Source organism: Triturus cristatus, chromosome 2_2 (genome assembly GCF_964204655.1).
Source record: "Triturus cristatus chromosome 2_2, aTriCri1.1, whole genome shotgun sequence".
Lineage (NCBI taxonomy): Eukaryota > Metazoa > Chordata > Amphibia > Caudata > Salamandridae > Triturus > Triturus cristatus.
Window position 1 is genome coordinate 463,245,563 of NC_140582.1, and position 23,437 is coordinate 463,268,999.

The 23,437-nt window shown below is 44.0% G+C and overlaps 1 protein-coding gene across 12 annotated transcripts in view; it reads right to left on the minus strand.

Annotated features, from left to right (window-relative positions):
• Positions 1–23,437, minus strand: part of BLTP1 (bridge-like lipid transfer protein family member 1) — a 1,988,102-nt gene that overhangs the window by 1,761,625 nt on the left and 203,040 nt on the right. For all 12 annotated transcript variants that reach the window (XM_085641559.1, XM_085641555.1, XM_085641564.1 and 9 more), the window contains one exon: positions 19,486–19,577. In XM_085641559.1, the coding sequence (XP_085497685.1) occupies positions 19,486–19,577 (92 nt within the window). The remainder of the gene's footprint in view (positions 1–19,485; positions 19,578–23,437) is intronic.

Genomic DNA, 23,437 nt, shown 5'->3' on the forward strand with positions numbered 1-23,437 from the left:
TACTCACCAACGACTTCCATCGCAAATTAGATAAGATGCTGAATAATTTCATCTGGCGAGACAAAAAAGCAAGGATAAGCCTTAAAAAACTAAGATTGGGAAAAAAACTGGGGGGATTAAACCTGGCGGATTTTAAAACCTTCCAAACGGCCTTCTTGGGAAAACAGGGGAGCTATTGGATCCTGCCCGACCAGGAATACACACTGGTATGGCTGGGACAAGAGAGCCATACTAAACAACCTTGAACCCTTAGCCCTACTAACAGCCAATAAGCATATGCTAGCAGCAAACCCAATACTCAAAAATACGAGAAACGCCCTACTGAAGGTAGACCAGAAGATGGAACACAGCATAAAAAACTCAAGATGGGAATCTCTGTGGGCAAACACAAAGATAAAATACAAAGGCAAACCGCTCTCTATGGACTCGTGGAAAAAAACTGGTATCTCCCACCCTATCCAACTCGAAGAGGGAGGGAATCCCACCACTTTCAGTATGCTAAAAAACAAACATAACTTATCAGACCTAGAACTATATAATTTCCTTAAACTCTAAACAGCACTGACCAAAGCGAAGCTCTCTGATGCCAAGCAGTCAATCATCCAATATATGACCAACCTTAATAGAATAATAGGCCACCAGGTATCACACCTCTATAGACTACTATGGCCCAGCTCAACCAAACTTAATGAAAAGACACGCAAATACTGGGAGTCCCAACTTGGAGACACACTCAGCGAAAAAGAGATCCAGATGCTATGGACCTCCCCCACACAAAGTAAAATATCCCCGGTACTAGCTCAGACAATGTTCTGGACACTACACAAAATCTACTGGACCTCGGCGCGCCTGGCTACCCTGGGACTGAACACCAACGAGGGAAAGGGGGACCTGGCCCATCTCATATATTACTGTTCCAAAGTCAAATCATTCTGGGAGAAGATCTTCACCTTTTTAAACAACATGTTAGGTCGTACTCTAAAAACTGAGTTTGCCACCCTGGTAACTGCCTTTATTAAGACAGATGCAGACTAACAACAAGACAGAGACCTACTGGATTTCCTACTAACAGCAGGAGTCAAAATGATACTTAATAAATGGAAAGACACCTCCAAGGCAACGTTTAAGGGATGGCTCAACTGGGTGACGTATCTCAGAGGAGTGGATACAGTGGCCCTACGTGATTCACCATGGAGACAGCCCTGCAGGCAAATGTGGGCATCCCTGGACAAGTACCTAGACCCATATGACCCGCCCTGAAAAGGCCTCGTATAACCACCCGGAAAGCAACCCTCATTAGACAATAGCGATTAGGCTAATTCTCCCTGCATGCGATATCTCTGATCTCTCTCCGCTCTGGTCCCTTTCCTTGTCCCACCCTTTGCTTTCTCTGACCCACACGAGGACAGTGGTTGGGGGGCAGCCAAAATATGTAAATTGTACTACAACTAACCCAGTCAATGTGGGCTACCCTGTAACAACAAGCAATGCACAGTACATGTTATATGTTAAATGTCATATGCTGTAAAAAAATATAAAAAATCTATTGAAATTTAAAAAAAAAGGAAAAACAACTTGCACACATCCGGGCCCAAAACTACATGGCAGGAATATGCACAGCATGTGTACAGCCACACATACCTCGAACATTAATTTCCCAAACACAGTTAACCAAGGATTGCTTTGGATTCAGCAAAATGGCTGCAAGAGTATACTGATCTCCGGATACGTTGTATAAACTTACCCTTAAAAAGTTTGTGATGTTGGGCCTGTGTTCCATTTAATGTTAGACCCTACTCAGCATGTAGGACATCAGAAGAGCGGAATACCTTTGGGTTTAAGTTGTGGATAGTATTTTACTTGTCACAGAGACTCAGATCCAGTGTTAAAAAAAAAAAACTTGACAAATTTGTTCAAAAAGCTATTTATCAGAGCAGTATTTTGAGGCTTCAGAAGATGTAAAAATAAAAATGCAGAAAAAGCATTTGACAGTGTAGATTAGGTCTTTCTCTGGGCAGTCCTTCAGGAAATAGGGCTTGGGCCCACAATGATCTCTCGAATGATGGTATCATAGGTCGCCTCACAGGCACAGGTGAGAGTCAATGGCCAACTCATTCAACCAATTCCCATTCGCAGAGGCACCAGGCAGGGTTGCCCACTCTTGCCCTTGTGATCGAGCCCCTAGCAACTGCCATCCGTCAATCAGGAGAGATCAAGGGCATTCCCCTTGGGAGCTCTGAGTATAAGTTAGCATTGTTTGCATATGATCTCGTACTCACATGGACATCTCCTAGGTACTCTTTACTGGCATTGATATCAATCCTAAAATCATTCGAGGAAGCCTCGGGACTCAAAATCAACCTGGCCAAATCATGGGCACTAAATCTGACAATCCCTATCAAAGGCCTTCCAAAACTGCAATCCAATACCCCTTACCAATGTGCCTCGCATTCGATCCACTATTTTGGGCTCAACCTGACCCCCTCCTTATCCACGTGGACACAGTCAAACTGGTCTGAGTGTAGGAAGGAAGTCCTAGAAGACCTGCAAACTTAGAAATCCCTTCCGATTTCATGGCTCGGATGTCTTAACGCAATTAAGATATCCATCCTCCCGAAGATATTATACCTATTTCAAATGCTTCCAACCCAGATACCGCAAACCGATATAAAACGCTTCCAACAGGACCTCACTGCTTTCATATGGGGAGGTAAACGGCTGAGATTCCCAAACAAACTCCTCATGCGACCCACGGAGATAGGGGAGACTGGCTTGTCCCAACCTCCTAGAATATTCCTAGGCTTCCCACCTCCAATACATTTCGGAATGGGTGGTCCGTGAAAGTGAGCAGCACTAGTTCCACATGGATTGGGCAGTGGCCTGCAGGCTGCTTTGGGACTAGCTTAGCTTCCATGGACTGCCAGGCCTCGCAGTGCCTAAATAGCTACGCCCACCAAACAGTATTAGACATCTGAGATAAGGTTGCAATAAACAGGGGCCTGAACTCTTTCCCCTCTTCCAACACGCCGTTGGTGCGTAACCCTGACTTACCCCCAGCCTTACAACCACAATCCTTCTTGACATGAGTGGGAGGGAGAGTGCCGAACAATCCAGGACATCTTCGAGGGAGATAGGCTTAAAACCTTTGACCAATGCAAAAGATAATACCATCTACCTGAAGAGTCTCGACTGCAATACTAACAGATTCGACATTGGTTACATACACCATTAAACACACCATAAAACACTCAAGGGGCAACCCGGCCCCTCACCTCTTTTGAAACACTAGTGCAGTTATAGGACAGCTCGCGGGGCTTGATCTCCTGCACATATGAAGTAATACAGCATTCCACCCCGATCAAACTCCATACTTATCAATTGCGATGGCAAGCAGACACTGCAGAAGAGGTATCCTCGTCCCAGTGGGAGCAAGTATGGCATGACAAAGAAAATATTTAAAAGTATACCTCAGAGAGAAACAGCTTACAAACTCATGACAAGATGGTATTACATCTCACAGCATTTACATTAGACGTTCCCCACATCGCCACCCAATTGCTGGCGAGGCCAATCTGTGGTTGGGGACTTCCTACATACTTGGTGGACATGCCTGTCGCTTACACTCCAATGGAAAGAGGTCTAAAACCATATTAAAGATGCTATTGGCTTCCTCATCCCAAACACCCCCACTGTGACTATCCTAGGACTTAGGCCCCTAATGCTCCTGGCCATGTCCCATGCTGATTGGCGGCTTATATTGCACATGCTCGGAGCTGCCAAGCAGCTCATAGCCCTTTATTTGAAGAAACCAGTTGCATCCCCATTGCCATGTGGTACACACGTCTTTGGTACACTATGGCGATGGAACTCCTTACAGCCCGAGAAAAGAACATTAAACCTACATTTACACACATTTGGTAGCCTCTACTAGACTAATTCTCTAAGTTGGAGCACAAATGCTACATTCTGCCTATGCTCCAAGCCTTCCAATTGTTTGAAGATGCCACATTAGCCCAAGACACTGACACTTCACAGGAGATCCTTCAGAATAACAATGCAGGTAGCCAGATGTCCACTCATTAACCCCAGACGGGGAACACAGCGGCTTTCTGCTTGGAATGACCCCCTACCCTCCCTCTCCTTTGGTTATACCTTTTGCTTCCGTTTTAGTTTTTTGTCACTTATTTGTCGTTGCAGCTAATTGTTTTTAGCAAAGACACAACTATGCTCATAATTGCTATGATTACAGAACTACGATATACGGGGATCAGGATAATGCCCAACTTGTGTGGCCCTATGCAGTCAACTGAGTATTACATGAAAACTTGCTAATGTAACTATACTGTGTTATAGTCAAATATACTTTTATTTGATTCGTTAAAAATCATAAAAGGATGGAGAACCATCGTGGAACACAATCCTTTAACTGTACATTTTAAAAGCATATTATTAAAAAGACCTTAAGGTCATAATCGCAAACATTGGGCAAATGGTTGAATAAAAATATTGACAGGTGTATCAGTGCAATTAAAGAATGTGTAACTAAGAGGCTACTTGAATTGAATCACTTTTTTCCAGTTCTTTTGCAGCGATTTTCCAAAATATTAGGGCTCTACAAGACAGGGGAATCGACAACCCTCCAAGACACCTGATGACTGCTGCGCTGCATGTTCTTATTTGTTCCTTCCTTAGAGCCTACGGAAGGAACTGTTTTCAAGTTTCTAATAAAAAAGGGCAAGTACATAATAGATGTAATAATGACTCATCCCCTTGTCCACAAAGGCTGCATTCCTTGGATGGCCATGTGTGTTTCCATTTCGGGGTCAGATCCTTCGAGGAAAATTACCCCATTCGTAGCAGCGTCAGAGTGCGTCAGATACGGTTGCGGCTTCAGCTTCTGGTAGGCATGTATAGCAACCCAAGCATGATTTTTTTTGCAAAGGTAGTTTTGTCCATTAATAGAGAAATCCGCTTGATGGCATTATTCACAACACTTTTAAATCCAGAGTACGTTGCAGGGGTAAACCAGGCCTCCTCTAGCTGTAATGCCGACAGAGATTCATTCAAAATGGTTGTGGTTGAATTGACTAGCCTTACTTGATTTTCAATCTCTACCCAGCAATGGTGGGCTAGGGTGTTGTCTTCTGCTTCCCTCATCCTCCAGTAATACTTTATCAGTGCACCTTGTCTGGCCGGGATCTGATTTTTTAATCCATATTCTAGGCGGATTTGTGCCTGTGAGGTATGTGGCGGTATTAAAAAAAAAACTCTTAAAAAATGTGGTTTGTGCTGTGTTTAAAATTGTGGCATCATTAATATTCCGAATTTCCGAGCCATAAGAGATGAAGGGTAGGAATTTTGCTGCAATCACTTAACAGATGACCGATAAAGCAGCCTATGAGCTTTTTTTTTTTTTTAAGATCTTAAATGCGAACAACAATTGTTTGGCTTTTATGCATCTTTGGTCCAAATGTAGCTTAAAGTTAAGCTTGAAATCTAGATGAGAACCTAGGTATTTGTAGGAAACTACCCGGGTTAGTGGTAGCTCACCTAATTTCCAGGAAAATTTACGCTTTTTCGTGGTTTGTGTTTAGAGAAGCACATCACTTTTGTTTTTTGGTGGTTAATCGTTAGTTGGTTCAGAGTGGTGTAAGCTCCTAATTCCGTAATGAGTCTCTGCAGGTCTACGGGAGTTTGTGCTAGCAAAACGATGTCATCCACAGATTGGAGACACGGTGTCGGTATTTTCCCAATTTTGGGGGATCGGCTTGAATTAACTGAAGGCGCTTATCAAGATCGGAGGTGTAGATGTTGATTAGAGCAAAAACCAAAGGAAATGATGGACGGAGTGTTGAACATTGCAAGCGCTCACCCCCAGTCAACTGATCTGGGTTTAATCCATCACCATTCTTTAGCCCACTCTGCCACCCCAGTTCAGACATGGCCATATGCAAATCAGTCTGACCCTGTGCCACATGGGAACAGTCCAGCCCGAACTGCCAAGCCATGTCTTCCCTGGACCGGAAACAAGCTTCCTAGGACCGGTTTCTGGCATTTCAGCCGTCTTCAGCCAGGCTTGCTTGAATCCAGTGGCAAAGTGAGCAAGGGACTCACGTCTGAGCATACCCTGCCAACTTATGGCGAACAAAACAAAAACCAAAGGAAATGATGGACGGAGTGTTGAACATTGCAAGCACTCACCCCCAGTCAACTGATCTGGGTTTAATCCATCACCATTCTTTAGCCCACTCTGCCACCCCAGTTCCTTTGGTTTTTGCTTTGTTCGCCATAAGTTGGCAGGGTATGCTCAGACGTGAGTCCCTTGCTCACTTTGCCACTGGATTCAAGCAAGCCTGGCTGAAGACGGCTGAAATGCCAGAAACCGGTCCTAGGAAGCTTGTTTCCGGTCCAGGGAGGACATGGCTTGGCAGTTCGGGCTGGACTGTTCCCATGAGGCACAGGGTCAGACTGATTTGCATATGGCCATGTCTGAACTGGGGTGGCAGAGTGGGCTAAAGAATGGTGATGGATTAAACCCAGATCAGTTGACTGGGGGTGAGTGCTTGCAATGTTCAACACTCCGTCCATCATTTCCTTTGGTTTTTGCGTAGATGTTGATTAGACAGGGCGCTCACACGCAACCCTGTTTTAACCCATTAAATGTTGGAATCTTGATGGTTAAGCTGCACCCATCTCCTTTCTTGATTTGGACCCACGTGTGTGAGGAGAGATTAATGATGGCCTCCAGAAGTTTCGTCAATACCGCCCAACCTTGCATTTTTGCCCATAACTCGAAACTTTATCGAAGGCCGCTTTAAGGTCGATAAAGCAGGCATAAAAGGGCCTAGATTTTGCAACGGCTTGATTGGCTAGGAGAGTAACCGCAGAGATGTTAGTAAGGGTGCCCATTCCTGCCCGAAATCCAGTTTGCATGTAAGGTATTCGGTTTGCCTCTAAAGCCTCTAAATCCACCAAGAGATTCAATGCATATATTTTCGCCTCCAAATCGATTAGTGCAATCAACCTATAATTGGATGGATCTGAGCGGGAATCCGACTTGTGAATTGGATTTAGAATACTTCCTCTCCAAGACTCAGGGATCAAACTGGAGGCAATAGCGTTGGTAAAAAGAGGAGTCAGGAGACAAAACAAAAGAGGCCAAGAATTGAACAACTAATTACATCATTAGTAACATTAAAAATTGCCTATCCAGATGCTAACATCATATTGTCGGGCGACTTTAACATGAACCTACAATATGGCACGAAAAAGGGTACAATAGAGGCCTTATCAGCCCCTAATCGACAAGATACACTCGGTAAGAGATGCGCGGCTTGCCTGGACGACCTCTCAATGTGTGTACTCAACGGACAAAGCCCAACAGATTGCCCCGCAGCATACACAAGGGTTACCCAAAAAACACGCTCAACCATTGACTACACCTTTACGGACTATAATCTTCTCCCGTACATTGTGAATTTTCAAATAAAAGATAGGGCGGAAAGTGATCATTAACCGCAATCTTTTACTCGATTAGGAACCTTTGTAATCCCAGCGAAAGCAAATGCGATGTCTCTTGTCAATGTTATAACCTAAAACTTCTTCGCTGGAAAAAGGATAGCATCGACGAAATCTCAAAAACATAGACCAGTCTCTTGGAAAGATTCAACCTCGAACCACTGAGTATAAAGGCCTGGGAGTCTTTCATCCATGAAGTAAATAAAAAAAAATCAAATCATGCCTACGGCCATAAAGCAGGAAGATCAAAAGGGGCAGTCTGGTTCACTAAAAGTCTGAGGAAACAAAAACAATAACTGAATAAGTACTTAAGATAACTACGGACCTGGGGACCAGACACCCCCAGAAACTTCTGCTCTTAATATCAAAAACAAGAAAAGAGCTAAAAAGGGATACAAAAATGGCCAAGAAAGAGTTCTAAGAACACATTTGGGCGAAACTTTTCAATGCCTGTAAACTAAGGGACTCCAATCTCTTCTGGGAACACATCAATCAGTTATTAAACAGCAGGAACCGACATCATAACTCGGACGTAATGGAGGACACTTGGAGAGCCCATATTGAACTCTTGTTAGACCTGGCACAATTGGCGTGGGTCTCCCTTCCATTTTTTGCTGTTACCTCCTGTATTTTTGCTACATGTTTTGCTGGTCTAGATGCTTTGGGCACTCTGCCACTGCTATTCAGTGCCACAGTGCAAGTGCTCCCTATGTTAAATTGATGTAATGGATTAGTGACTCCATGATTGGCTTATTTGTTTTACTGGTCAGACCCTATTCCAGTGCACCATGTGTGCCCTGTAAATCGAATGCTGCTGGTGGGCTTGCAGCACCGATTGTGCCACCCACCAGAGCAGCTTGTAAACTATGGCTCATGCATGCCACTGCAGATCCTGTGTGCAGTCTGGGACTGCCATGTCGACTTGGCAAGTGCACACACTTGCCAGTCCCCAAACCTTCCCTTTTCTACATGTTAGCCACCCCTAAGGTAGGCCCAAGGGCAGGGTGCATTGTATATGAAAGATAGGACATGTCCTGATGTGTGTGGCATGTCCTGATAGTGAATTACAGCCATTTTCGTTTTTCACTAATGTAAGGCTACCTGCTCCCATAGGCCAGAATGGGCAGTTTGATTAGAACATCTTATAATCCTAACTGACCCAAGGAACAAGGTAGAAATTTGAGTTTAGTATGCCTGAACTCAGAATGATAAAATACATATTTAAGTAAAGTTGGTTCTAACATTCTGTGTTTGAAAATACCACCTTTAGAAAGTAGGTATTTTCTTGCCTAACCATACAGCCTGCCTCTGCTAGGTTGTGTATTTCATGTCTTGTTTGTGAGTGACACGGGCTGGGGTGGCTCCAGGAGACGGGGTGAGTCAGCACTAGGCTGAATAGACCTATCTGCATTGGGAGTAGTGGGAGGAGTAGAAGCTGGACCTGAATAGGGCTGTGCCTGCCTTCCACAATGCTGGCTCCACCTCCTGTGGTGCGTCTGATGACCCTAGACCACACTGACAAAGGAAGAAGTTGTGCACTGGCAAAATAAACCCAGAACTGGTTTTGACTAGGTACAGACACGCTCTGCCTTCAGAGACAAAGGATTTGTGTGTATAAAAAGGGGACCCAGACCCCAGAACTTTAGATCACTTCTGGGAACCAAGACAAACCTTTGCTGAGGAGAAGAACCAGGAAGCTGAAGGAGGAGACTACCCCTGTGCTATGTGTTTGGGGGTTGGCCTGCAGTGGTTGCTTCATTGCCAAAGAAAGGAGTGTGCTTTCATCATCTTGAAAAAGAATCTCCAAGGGCTTGAACTGTGCTTGCCTCCTGCTTGATGTCTCAGGGATACAAGACTTCACCAGCAGCTCCCCCCTAAATTCCCTTGCTGGGAATTGAAATGCCTGCTGTTGTGTTGGGGTATTCTGAGAGACTGCGTGTCGCTGGGGGCTGGAAGCGTGACTCAACGTAGAAGAAGCGTGTCGCCGCCGCAGCAGTTTCCGCCGCATCACCATCGCATTGCCGAAGCGCGTCGCATCACCAGAGAAGCATGCTCCCGCCACAGAGGTCGCCATTGCATCAACGGAGAAGCGTGTCGCAGGGCCTGTCACGGCTCAGAAGTTCATCGAGTCGCCGCTCCGCCGTCGGGCGTGCACGCATCGCATCTACGTTGTCGCACCGTAACTAAGACGTCATTTTGTCGCATCACACCAGAGCGTCATCACATCGGATCGCAGTAAGAAACCGGCATGTCAACTCCCCACACAGTAAGGAAGCGAGCATCATCTCCCATGTGCAGCAGTAAGGAACCGACGCATCCACTCCCCTTTTGTTTTGACACAGGGTGGATATAGATGTTGAGTATAAGCAGACTGTAGAACGACGAGTTTGATGCATAGCAACCAGGAACAATCTAAGTCTATAATGAAAGCATGCCATAGTATATCTGTCGAGATGAAGGTGGAGAGACCCCCTTTTGCTCTTCCATATTTTTTAGTTCACTTGGCCGGGTTCAGAAATTCCTTATAGCGAGTTACTGATGAGGGGATTTTCTGCCAAGTTTCTTGAAAAAGAAGAATGTTGTACTGTGTGATAAATTCCATGAAGTCGGGATCTTCTAATTTTGTATTCAGGCCGTACACGTTCCAGGAACAGATGTTTCAACCCTGATATAAGTGTGGAGCTATTGAAGAGTTTGTTCATGCCATTCCAAACGATGTGCCTACAATATTCAAGTGCAAAAACAACAGTTGATGGACAGAATGCAGAACAATGTCATACATTCACCCCAGTACAGAGATCTGGGCCTAAATCCATCGTTTTTTTGCTCACAATGCCATTCCAGTTTGAACCCAGCCATATGCAAATCAGTCTTAACCCTGTGCCTCATGGGAACAGTCCAGCTCGAACTGCCAAGCCAGGTCCTCCCGGGACTGGAACCAAGCATCCTGGGACCGGTTTTGGGGTTTCACCCCTCTTCAGCAAGGTTAGCTTGATTCCAGTGGCATGGAGAGCACGGGACTCACGTCTGAGCATACCCGTCCCACTCGGGGTGACAAATGCAAAAACAACAGTTGAAGGACAGAATGCAGAACAATGTCATACATTCACCCCAGTACAGAGATCTGGGCCTAAATCCATCGTTTTTTTTGCTCACCATGCCATTCCAGGACCTGGCTTGGCAGTTCGGGCTGGACTGTTCCCATGAGGCACAGGGTCAAGACTGATTTGCATATGGCTGGGTTCAAACTGGGGTGGCATGGAGAGCAAAAGAATGATGGATTTAACCCAGATCTCTTGACTGGGGGTAAATGTTTTGATTTATTCTGCATTCTGTCCATCAATTGTGTCTTTTGCTTACCATATTCAAGTAGCGGGACCCGAAGGCCTAATAGTTTCTGGATGGTCAAAGGTGATGGTAATTTTCCCGGTCGAGTACTCTTTACCCTTTAGTGGGCTATGACGATCCAGGCCTTTTGCCCCCTTTAGCAGACCCCTTTAGCAGACCCGCTGCGTGAATTGGCGGTTGTAACGTGCTGGGGTAACGGGGAAGGACTATCTTTTTTAACTCGATACCCCATTTGGCGAAAGAGTCCTTCTGCTGCCAAATCTGCTCGGTGATAGTATTATTGGCGAACGTGGCTGTTGTGAGTTCTTGATCGATGGGACTCGAGTTTTGTTTGAACTCAATACTTTCGATGTCATTGGTATTAATATTACTCAGTGGGGGGAAGGGCTTTAAATAGTTTAAGCAATATGCTTCTATTAAGAATATCATGCGTTTCCCTTAAGACATATTGAGGATTAAAAACCAATTTGTTGTTATTTGGAAGATCATGCTGCAACACGTTAGCTGAGCTCCTTTCCGTTTCTTTCTTGACAACCACAAACTCCGAGATAATCGGGGATGAATTCCGAAAGGTCTGTATGTTTTTATGTGGATGGGTTGCACTTTCCCTAACATGGGCACCTTCGTAGCCTCCCTGGTTTTGGTTGTGAATTGTTTCCGGTTTAGGGGTCATATGTATCAAAAAAGAGTTTTGCGATTCCCAAATTGCTATTTTTAGCGAATCGCAATTAGAGAATCGCAAAATACAATGTATGTAGGATTTGCAAAAAATTTTGCGAATCGTACATATTCCTTATTTGCGAATCGCAAATTGAGATTCGCAAATAAGGAATACCTTCCCATTCATCCCTATGGGCTTGGAGGCCCATAGGAATGAATGGGAAGACATTCTCAATTTGCGATTACCAATTAGAGATCCACAAATTGAGAAATCAATTTCAAGGTTGCATGGGTGTCAAAAGGACAGCCTGTTGCAACCCTGAAATATGCATGTGTGCACATTTTGCACACATACATTCCCTAAGGGCATGTATGTGCGACATATAGCACTTTTAAAAAATGAAAAAAGTGCTTTTTTAAAGAAAATCGCATATTACCACCAACTTTAAGTTGGTGGTAATTTGCAATTCCTTAAGACCAAATAGCAAATTTCTGGTGCTTCCAGAATTGTATTTAAGGAATCGCAATTTGAAATTCCTTAATTGCATTAGCAAAATAGAGAATCGCAAATTTTGCAATTCTCTATTTTGCGATTGCCTTTTGGGATGATACATCCCAAAAGACTTTTTCCAATTCGCAAACGGGCCGATTCTGAGAATCTGCCCGTTTGCAAACGGGAAAAAGGCTTGATGCATATGGCCCTAGGACTTTCTTCTATATCATTTTCCTCTGCCAAGTTGGCCTCGTCCTGGCAAGTTTTCCTTATTACAGTCGTGGTGCTCCCTGCTATTAATTGTTTGGCCTGAGTGTTTGAATTGTCTTTCTCCTTCTTTGCTGGAGGTTTGAATAAGCTATATATTTTTTCTGTCGGGGATTGCTCCCTTGTGTTATAATTTGGCGTTCTAGGGATAGCGGACAAAATAGGTGATGAAAACGGTTGCTTCTTAAGGCTTGCTGCTTCCATGATGTTTTGCATTACTTTATCTTCATGTTGGTTCCTGTTTTGAACGGACGTTGCAAAGATTAAATCAGATGCCTGGCTAGGTTGTTTGCTCTTTTTAGACTCTCAGTCGTTTTCTCTCCCGTTTGGTTAATGGCTTAGTTACTTTTGATTGCCTTGCTGGAGACTGCTTGCGTTGATCAAAGGGTGAAAGATCCAAGACACTTGAATTGTCGCGTACTCGTGGTGGTTTAGGTATAGGTGTATTTGCCTTGAATGGTGCAGGGGTTGGTCCTATTTCGCTGCTTTTTTGCCCCACGATAAAACTGGGACATTCCAAGTTCATTTCCCTTAAAACTTCTTTTTCTTTCTCTGCTGATGTTGCTGGCTTGGTTAAAACTTCCCTTGTTGTACCCAGTAATTCTGTCAATAGAGTTGGAACTGAATTTATCAATTATTTGAGTGCAATGACAGTGAAACATTTGATAAGTTGTTTCACGATCTCGCTGCTCCTTCAGGATCCTCTCATTGAAGCTGTGCAACTTTAGTTCAACCCCTGGACATGAACTGCTAGAATATTTAGGAGGTCTTCTTGGGTTTCCAACTTGTCTGCATGGTGGTTCATTGCTTTGCAGATTGTATCCATGGTGTTTAACAGGTGCGGCCAGACTAGAGATGTTGATGGACAGCTTTATTCTGCTGATAGTGAGCAAGCACGATGTTAGCGGTGAAGCGGGCACTCAGAGTGGCTCGCTAAGAGAACCCGGAAACCTACTAGGTGATTCCTGTTTTTTGGGTAGGTGACATCAAAGTGATGGATCCCAAATAGTTGTGTTGACATGACGTCACATCATTTGGTTTAACCTGGCAGAGATCCTGGCTGATGTGCTCTTCTACTTTCAATGTATGGAAGAGTGGATCGGATTTATCTTGGTTATTGATGTTTGAGTTAGCAGTCCCCTGACAATCGGGGGGCTGGACTCCCAACGACAAAAATTGCTTACCCGAAGGACTCAAGATGTTTATATTCGTCTGATGTATTAAGTCACTTTCATTATATCCCTCTTGTCCGCTGTATCCAGTTGAAAGCTGTTGTTGTTGGAACTGACAAGGGGTGTCTGAATGAGACGAGTGGTAATTAATTAGTGCCTCGATTACATGTGAGTTATTGCTTTGACAGGTTTTCAGAGAACGGAGAGTTTTGGAAGTTAAAAAATGGGGGCTTTGAACTTCTTTATTTTTGTCGCACATAGTTTCCAATCCCACTTGCTGGGGTTCTTTCCTTTCGCCCTCACTACTATTGGTACTTCTGTCACCTAGAGGATTTGTGTCGGCATCATTTTGAAAATCTTTGGCGTTGTTAGTTAAGTTAGTTAGGTTGGTAGCTTTGGAGAGTTTAAGATCGTGACAACACCGGTTTTCCTCAATGGCTTTAATTGCAACCTTTAGAAAATCCGGAATCAATGCCCATTTACTGCTGTTCGGGCAGGAATTATGCCTAGTTAAAGCCGTACGAGTTGCTTTCTTACTTCCATCACACTTGGCTTGCGGGTCGGACTCTGTGTTTTTTTGTTTGCTACAATTGCCATGGTGCTTGCCGTAACTACGGGTACGTCTGTTGGAGCTCAACACTCGTACTGTGCTTCTACGTCTTCTATGTTTGGTGGGCCAGGTTCTACAGAGGACTTACCGGGGGAGTTGTGCATATGGGCCATAGTCTCAACCAAGGCTCCCTCCTTGTCCTTTTATATTTTGGATGCGACTTGGGGATGTTTATGTTTTTGCTCCCTGACCGCATTTCCAGTTTTTAACCACATTTTTGCGGTCCGACCTGGAGAGGTTCAGATGCTAGAAGATGCCCGGTGTGGTCTGCAGGCTGAAAAAGGAAGGCCGCCTCACGCCAAAGGAAGAGGGTGATGTATTTATTAGCTCACACTGACCAGACTATTAAGCTTGCCAGTCAACGTGGGACAAAAGATGATCAATGGTGGCAAGCAAGAGTCTAAACCAATCAATCTCCCTCCCCCCCACACCCCTCCCCCCCCCCCCCAAAAAGGGACTTTTTTTTTTTTAAAGCAAAGCTGCCGCTGGGGTTGGAGCACTAAGCGTCTGTGCGTCAATTTGACAGCTATTTGCCCCCCCCCAGTGGACCCTGAACAAGCCACTTTAACTTCAAGGGAACTACTGGGGAGGGGGATTCGACGGGGGGGGATGGGGGGAGGGACTCGGGTACCTAGATGCCTAGGCGGGGCAGAGGCAACGTGTGTCTGGTCGCAGTAGCGTGAGAGCAGGGCTCCCTGGGGTGCCGCAAGCCTCACCCAACCTAGTTGGGCCGCTTCCACAGACACACCCAGGCACTACACTCCGCAGCCGCCGCTGAGGGAGGCCGCGCTTGCTCACCGTTACTTACGCCTGCCCACTGCTCTCTGCTCCTGCTGCCTGCTTCCACCCGCTGCCGCCGCCTCACTAGGACCTGTGGGGTTTTGCGGAATTTGGCAATTTCCTCCTCAGAAGACTGTGCCGGGTCAACGCCGGGGCTTGGCTGAGACCGGATTAAGTTATTTTACAGGTTTCGGAACAGGCGGGTCCCAGCTCCCGGCAGACAAGTGGCGTGAGGCAGCCTTCCACGCTCCTCCTCCTCCTCGTAATTGTCCGGAACTCGCTCACTGGAAGTCCTAGAAACTCTCTTCCTCCTGCCTTGAATGCTTCCACTGGAGGAGACGACCCTGGGGGTTCTGCGTCTGCTGCGGAGAGTCCTCACTTTTACTCTGTTATAAGATTGCATTTTTTTCACTAAAGAGATTTTAAAAGAAAATGTAAAAAAAAAAAAAAAAAGTGAAGGACTGGATCCTAGACAAACTCATATGGCCTCAGAAAAAAATTTGTACAAAAGAAGGGTTGTTCTTAAACAGTTTAGGCGTACGTGCTTAATATTCCTCAGAAGAAATTATGACTAACCCAAGCTATTAGTAGGTGCATATAGACAGCCAGGGGAATATTTTATTATAAGAACATCAACGCTTAGTGCCCAGGCAGGAGTTTCTTTTTACATCAAACAAATTGCAACTTCCTTCAACTCGTCTCAAGACAGAGTTCTTATTGATAAAACCCTCCTGCATCCCAAGGCTTACAGTAAGCCCACTGAGCTGTAACAAAAGCTCTGCTTTGAGCTACCCACCTTATTATTTTAATAAAAAATTGCAACCATTTTGGTGGGCTTTCTCTCAACTCACACTGGATTCCTCCATCTTGGCCTTTGACTGAATAGACCCTCTCGGAAACATTTCTTTTTTCACATTTGAAACCTTCTCTTTAGAGGAGGTACAATACATTTTGGTGTCCATTAAATTAGATGCCAGATCAATTCAGGCTTCCCAACATTGTTTCACTTGTCCAATATCCTGTACTCTGCAATCACTCAACTGTGCAATTTATTTATGTACGCCGCTTCTTTCACAGTGACATGGAAGCATGCCTTTGCCATTCCCCTTCTTACAAAACCTAATGCAAATCCCAGTACCCTAAGCAATTACAGTCAGATTTCTCCGCTCCATTTTCCTGCTAAGATCCTATGAAAGATATCAATAAACAAATGTCCAGGATGAAGGACAAATGCCTCACACTTAACGGTTTTGACCTTGGGCCATCAGGCAGTTGACCGGACTTGATTTTGGTGGCCTTCTGAACTCGTACCCCCTCCTGCTTCTGCACAAGCAGTCAAAAAGCTTGGGTCCATATTTGATCAAGATATTTTATTTTCCAAATAAACGAGTCTCTAGGTGTTGTATTTCTTTTCTTCCTATGCTCATGAAAACCATTCATCATCTTCCCCATCTTAGCTAGGAAAACAAAGGTACACTTACTGCTTACCTCAAGTGTAGATTATAGCAACTTCATTTACCTAGGATTGCCAGATTATCTAACTCACCATCTGCAAAGTGTTAGGAATTTAGCAGCTAGCCTAACGGAATATTCCTTTACCTCCACTGTATCTGTGCATCTTAACAATCTTCATGTCACTCAAAGGGAATTTGAATGGTGTGCCTAACTCACAGAGTCATTGATAACACAGGTGTGCCTACCTAAGAAACACATTCAGGGCATATCACCCTACTTATGGTTTGAGGCCTTCCCTACCATCACACATCTCAGATGGGTTGCTGCTCCTTCTCTAATCTTCCCTGTGGGGTCTGGAACAGCTTGTTTATCGCAGTGAAAATCACAGCTGACATCACCATATTCAACAAAAAAAAAAAACTCAAAACCGGGCTCTTTCTGTTCTGTCCATGAGGCTTGTTCTTACCCAGTTTTACCTTGACCACCAAGACACAAACCATTAACATAACATAAGGATTCTTTGATCCACATTTCCTAAAACTCTGTGCCTGTCAGCTTGGCTTAGTCTTTTTCTTGCCTCATGCCAGGGTAAGTATCTTCATTAAAATCATATATTTCAGAGGCAATATTAAAATATTGTCCATTTGCAAAATATTGGTAATATTTTTTGTTTAAAACTGTAATGTGTATAACACACTTGTAATTTAAAACTTTTTTTTCTATTGTGTGCTTTTAAACAAAGTCTTCTCTGAGCCCCTACCAATACTTTTTTCCACTCAATTTCATAACAGTGGGCCTCCAGGAGCAAGTGTGTTTTTAAAACGTAGCATTTAGCCAGCTAAAATGGCAGCCACCAACCATCATTGTCACAACCATTAAGTACCTTTTTTGTTGCCCTGGCACTTTTAAATCACTGCTCCACATTCTTTCTGTGGTTTGAAGTATGTTGAATGAGTCACAGTTGAGGGGGGACTGTAGACTTCCCTACTAAGAGAGTGGGAAATCGGTATTTTGGGATGACTCATTCAAGAGAATGCCAACACAACTTAACACAGCATGCCTTACAGGAGGAAGCACAGTACTTAACTACTTTTATTTATCTTTTTTTGTAAAATAACTCAGGGCTGGATCTTGTAACTAATAACCACAGTCCGAAATTAACGAGCAGTTAAGTCAACTACAATAAAGTGGAGAATGCCCCGATTTAAGTGAAAGGGATTCCACAGTGCAAGAAATTGCACACTGAAAGAACAAGAAAGTTCTAATGTAAAAAAAAAAAAAGTTAGTAAGGATTAATTTACTGAAAATAAAAGGCCTCACAGGGCTGCAACTCAATTGCACATTGAAAGATTATGAACGAAGATTTAGATGCTGTGTTACAATATCCAGAAAAAAAAATATATATATTACCTACTGGCGGTCGCCAGTAGGTAGTTATAGTTAGGACCACGTTTCCATAGGAAAACCTCAACATTCTATTTTGAATAACTTTGGCGCCGGTCGACGAATCCTCGCGAATTTCTCAAAATAGGTGGGGCGCTACACTACGCTCCTACCCTGAAAGTCTCGGGGGGATCCGTCAAGCGGGGGCTGAGATAAAAGGGGGGTCCCAAAACGCGTTTTTCCCATGCATTTTTCCATAGGACCTTTAGAACGAGCTACAGCCCGAACGGCTGAACAGAATTACTCAAAATTTGGCAGAGAGGTAGTCCCTAGGTCAAGGAAGTGCCTTTTGTAGGTTTGGTGTAAATCTGTTCAGTAGATTCTGAGAAAATAGCCTTTAAATCAATATATATATCTGAGCCCGCTTACGGTACGCTTACCGTACGCTTACGGTAAGCGTACGGTGGCGTGCGCGAGCGCGATTCTGATTGGCTCTTAGATCTTAGTAAACATTCGAATCGGCCGAAACCAGGAAGCGGCGGCCGCCATTTTGTGTATTTCACTCTGAAAAAAAAGAGTGAAAACAAGGAAAGGGGGCAATGAGGAGAGTTACAGACCCCCTAACATTTGTAAGGGGGTCAAAGAAGGACAGAAAAGTACAAAGAAAACATTTATTGATTTTAAAAAAAATCACGGGGTACGCGTACGGTAAGCTTACGGTAAGCGTACGGTAGGAAAAAAAAAAAAAAAAAAAATGAAAATCAGATTTAAGTGTTTAGATATTAGGGGGCTCTAAAAAGAGCCGTTGTGTTTATGAAATGATTTTTTAGTGGTACCTACAAGTAAGTACCGATGCAGAGTCTAAGGTTCAAGAGGAAGACTCTGTTCCCTTCATCATTGAAGTGCACACCATCTCCTCTATAAATGTCATAACGCAAGTTGTTGTGGTAAATGGCACCCATACCATAGTCACGGAGGAAAGCAGAAACAGATTTGTTGACGTGCTTTCTTGCTTTGTCATCGCACCGCGTGCCCACCGTGCGTGCACGGCACTAACTGCGTAAAGTGGGCGCGCGGTGCGCGAAGCGCACCGTGCGCGCACGGAACGAACTGCGTTAAGTGGGCGCGCACGCCACGAATGGCGTAAAGTAACTTAGCATTTAAAAAACCGTACAAATTCACTGAAAAAACCATAGGTTTCACACACGTTATAGTTAGGAATTAGCATTTAAAAAACCTTGCAAATTCACTGAAAAAACCATAGGTTTCACACATGTTATAGTTAGCGGAAATTTTACTGATAAAAAACCAATGAAATTCCCCCGTTATAGTTAGTGCAGGCAACTATAACTCACGCGACCGCAATCTTCTGCTGATGACATATGTGTCTTTATGAAAAAAAAATATTTGTAATATATGTATAGCTAAAAATGTATGGAAGAAGACATGGGCAAATAAGTGTCTAAATACAGTATTAGCATCAGCAGAGGATTGCGGTCGCGTGAGTTATAGTTGCCTGCACTAACTATAACGGGGGAATTTCATTGGTTTTTTATCAGTAAAATTTCCGCTAACTATAACATGTGTGAAACCTATGGTTTTTTCAGTGAATATATATATATTTATATTTATTTTAGATGCCGACATCTATTTTGATTTCCAATATTTTTTGTTATTGACTCACTAACACAGTTAATGAAACAAAGAATTAATAATGATAGATAAGGAGCATAAAGCGAACAGGAAAAGACATTTGCAATACAGAAGCAATTTAAAAGATACTAAAAAGCAACACTTACCGCTAACATTTCAGCTTCAATCAACGTTCGGTACTGCATGCTACTCGTAGTATCAACGTGCAAAAGCTGCCCTTTAATGGTTGGAGAATAACCTACCATAAAAAAGTGTCAGAAAATATTTTATATTTTAATTTCAATATCATTGTTTAATCTAAAGAAAAGAAGCACCATAGCATAAATAAAACGTATCTGTATCTTACTCTCAAAATTAACAGGGTACTTTCCCTTCAGGTGAAGGTTCACATTCTTAGAAAAAGACCTAGAAACAGCTCCCTGAAGAGGAAGGAACGTGAAATGTGTAATTCTTACTGGTGCATCACTAAACAATATTGTTATTGTTCTGGGAAAGTAAGGAAGACGTTTAGTTCAGGGTGTTTTCTTCTGTTGAAATTGAAATTTTAAGAAGCTAAAAACCTGTCTAAAAGACCAAAGTCTGGAGTCGACTCTGTTTTAAAGACATTTGAAAGAGTGAACTTTTCAAAGCAGGGAATATTTCATGTGTTGTTTGTGTACCTTGTCTTGTTTAATGGGTGAGATTTCCTGAGAGACTGAAAGAGGGAAACAGAGAAATGTTTAGTGATGAAAGTGAGTGAGCGTACTGGTGTTTATCTGTGATTTTGAGTGTCTACACAGAGTGATGTTCTGCTGTGAATGTGTGAATATTGTGTCCCGGACACATTTAGAGGTTGCCAGGAAATCCACTTTGTAGTTAGATGTGACCCAATGCTGGATTATGTACGCCATTCTCATTACTCAGAGAAAGGGAGAAGAAGGGCTATGGAGTGACTGTCAAACTCAAGCCTGTTTTATCACTGGGGTGTGAACGACCTGGATGATCCCATGAGGTCACAAGCATTGGTCCAATAGTGAACTCTAAGCTACTGAGCACAGATTCAATACTGAAGCGGCATCATAGACATGATTGGCCGATATTAAATGAAAGAGTACTGTTAAACATTTTTAGAACTTGCCTAATTATGGAACGGTTGCTAAAGGAAACAGATGCACATGGGCAGGTTAATTTATAGAAGAGCACATTTTGGGGTGTACAGAATTATGTTTATCCATAAATGCACAGAGATGATGCAGAAGTAAGGTAACAGTTTGCTGAGACTGTGTATGAATGGGTAACATGTTATATATGTACATGGTCTGATTGATGTGTGGCACAGGGGGTGGCCTGAGACTCACTGTGTGCATAACATACAGCTCAATTTGCTGAAAGCCAGTCAGAAATGCCAAGACACATTCCCCTATGAACAGGAACAAAATCAACAACAGACTGATGTTGCCATTTTTGGGCCTTATCTGTAAGAGACAAAAATATTAGCCAAATAGACTAATGCATAATTGGTGATGGCATTAGGGAGGCTGCAAGTCTTCTCTGGTACATAAAAATATTTAGGATGGAGAAAGTGCTGGTGTCCCAAGAAGTATTCTGTATTTGGATTTTACCTTAGAAAAATAACTTCTAATGTGTGGCAGTTCAGCCTCCAATACCATTCAGTCCTGGGCATCTTTGGAAAGATCACCTATAAGTAACAATATAGCTGTTGTGCTTACTAATCGTGATCTCTATCGTAGGATCATCGACATGTAACACTCTAAATCAGTAGGGGCATCTGGGCAGTTTCCAGACTGATCCAAATACTATGAAAACAGGGTTTCCCAGTCCTGAGCTTTTCTTTCAACACAGCATGTTAGTAACTGTGTTTAGTCAATCGGCAGATGTTTTTTTTCCATATAAGCCCATGATTAGACAAGTAGTGTTTGATCTATAAGAAGAAACAAAGCTACATTAGATCAGTTTGTGTATTGCCAATCCTGGAAAGCTTATTTTTAATTTAGTAAAGGCCACAAACAAGGTCTACCAGTTATTTCACAAAAACAATGCATTAGTAGTATTTCCCTGTTAGAGCTCTAAACTCCTCCACACAAGCAACGGGCAACAGTGCACATTTTTTTTAACAACATATTTTATTGATTTTACATGGTATAAGCCGGGTTGCGTCCTGGAGGATACATTTAGATGGATATTTTGTCCAACAATGTGCCCATGCGCTTAAAGAAGCACTCGACGACTCGCCTACCATCCGGTACTTATAATCCACTTGCCTCAATTGTATGATTGCTCGCCTGACGCGTTTCGAGGCGTAGACCTCTTCTTCAAAGGCTTATACTTAAACTGATGGCGTTGAAAAAGCTCCTTTTATTTCCGTGATTTTGTTAATTGATAGCCCTCCCTTGGGCGTCGCTTCGTATACTACATGCGCTGCTGCATTCTGGGACATTTAGTTCCTCAAGCATTTACATACTCCCTAAGTGGGTTCGCAATCGCCAGCATTCGTGTTTCAGAGTTAGTTAGATTCCTATAGTAGGATTGGTGCAAGTAGATTAGTGTGGCTCGTCATGCTGACGGGTTGCAGAACAGTTCCAAACCCCAGCCTCTCAATCTTTAAAAGATGGTGCTCCCCCCACGGCAGGGCGGCCGTGCGCATATTTTATCCAACAATGTGCCCATGCGCTTAAAGGGTCCTCTGTTGGTCTTCTAACTCCAATAGTTGTGCCAATCCTTTACGTTTAGCCACGGCGCGGAAACAGATATCCATCCAACGGATGGTAGGCTTCATGGCTTCCCGTAGAGTGCATTTAGAGGGGGGTCGATGCTTTACTAAATATATAGTATTCCGAGATCGCTTGGGACAAAGTCTCCCTATACTCTGGGTCTCGCTGATGCCAGGGAGACATCCCCCACCTGAATGGGGGTTTGTATAGGTGTACTCCGAGCAGGCACTGAACTGGGGAATGGTCTGATAGGCCTCGGGGGAGATGTGACACGTGGGAGACCGGATGTACGTATCTAAGTTGGATGAACATATAGTCGAAGCAAGATAGAGATCTATGGACTGCGGTCAGATATGTGTAACCTTGCTCGGAGGGATGGAACTCGCGCTATATGTCTGACCAACCCAATGTGGTGGCCAGTAGGTGGAGTTTGGTTCTGTCTGCCAGGAGATCTCGCCCGGATGTACGTGTCCTGTCCATTACCGTCATGGTGTTGTTCCAGTCTCTGCCTAGAAGTGTCAAGTCGTCCGATAATTCTCCCCATAAGCGGGTTAGTTTTTCACCAAAGGTGGCACCTAACGGGGGGGGGGGGGGGGGGGGGGGAGGAAGGGGGTGGGAGTAAATACTGCCTAGGTTTAGGCGTTCCCCTTACAGTGTCACTGATAGCAAGACATAGCGTCCCACGGGGTCTAGCCAGTGCTTTGTGTGTACAAATGGGACGCTGCGGTGTATTAGAATGGCAGTCCCCCGGGATCCCCAAGTGAACCCTGCGTGGTATACGGTGTGATAACCAAATCTGGAGAGACAGGGGGCCTTAGTGCCAAGTGTGTCTCTTGCAGAAAAAGAATATCGGCCCCATAGCGTTTGGCTTGGCGAAGAATGGCGCCCCTCTTCACTTTGTTGAGTAGGCCCCTGACATTCCACGAGACTATGGCCAAATCCCCGGGTGAGGGAACATTCAGTTGCGTTGTCATCTAACCCCACAACCTAAATGCACTAGGACTGAGAAGGTGGGATCTGGACTTAACCTCTGTGCGTGTATAAGAACAATAAACAATATTAACATAGTACCTGAATGAAAACCCAACCCCCACCCGATACAGCCCGAAACACAGAGCATCTGTCACGGCGGAAGATACCCTCAGGCCCCCAACAGAGGGACCAAGGGCGCCCCCACCAAAGGTACCCCAAACACCAATATAATTCTAGAAAACAATAATAAAAGTGTCCGGGTCGGGAGGTAATGTGTGGCTATCAAACTGTCCCTGACTCTGTGAAGGATAAATGCCATCTATCCGTGTTAGGATGCCTCTTACAGGTCAGAGGTGCGCCGGACTGTTGCACCAGTCGGGTATAATCCGGGAATATCATTAAGTGTTTAGAGTCA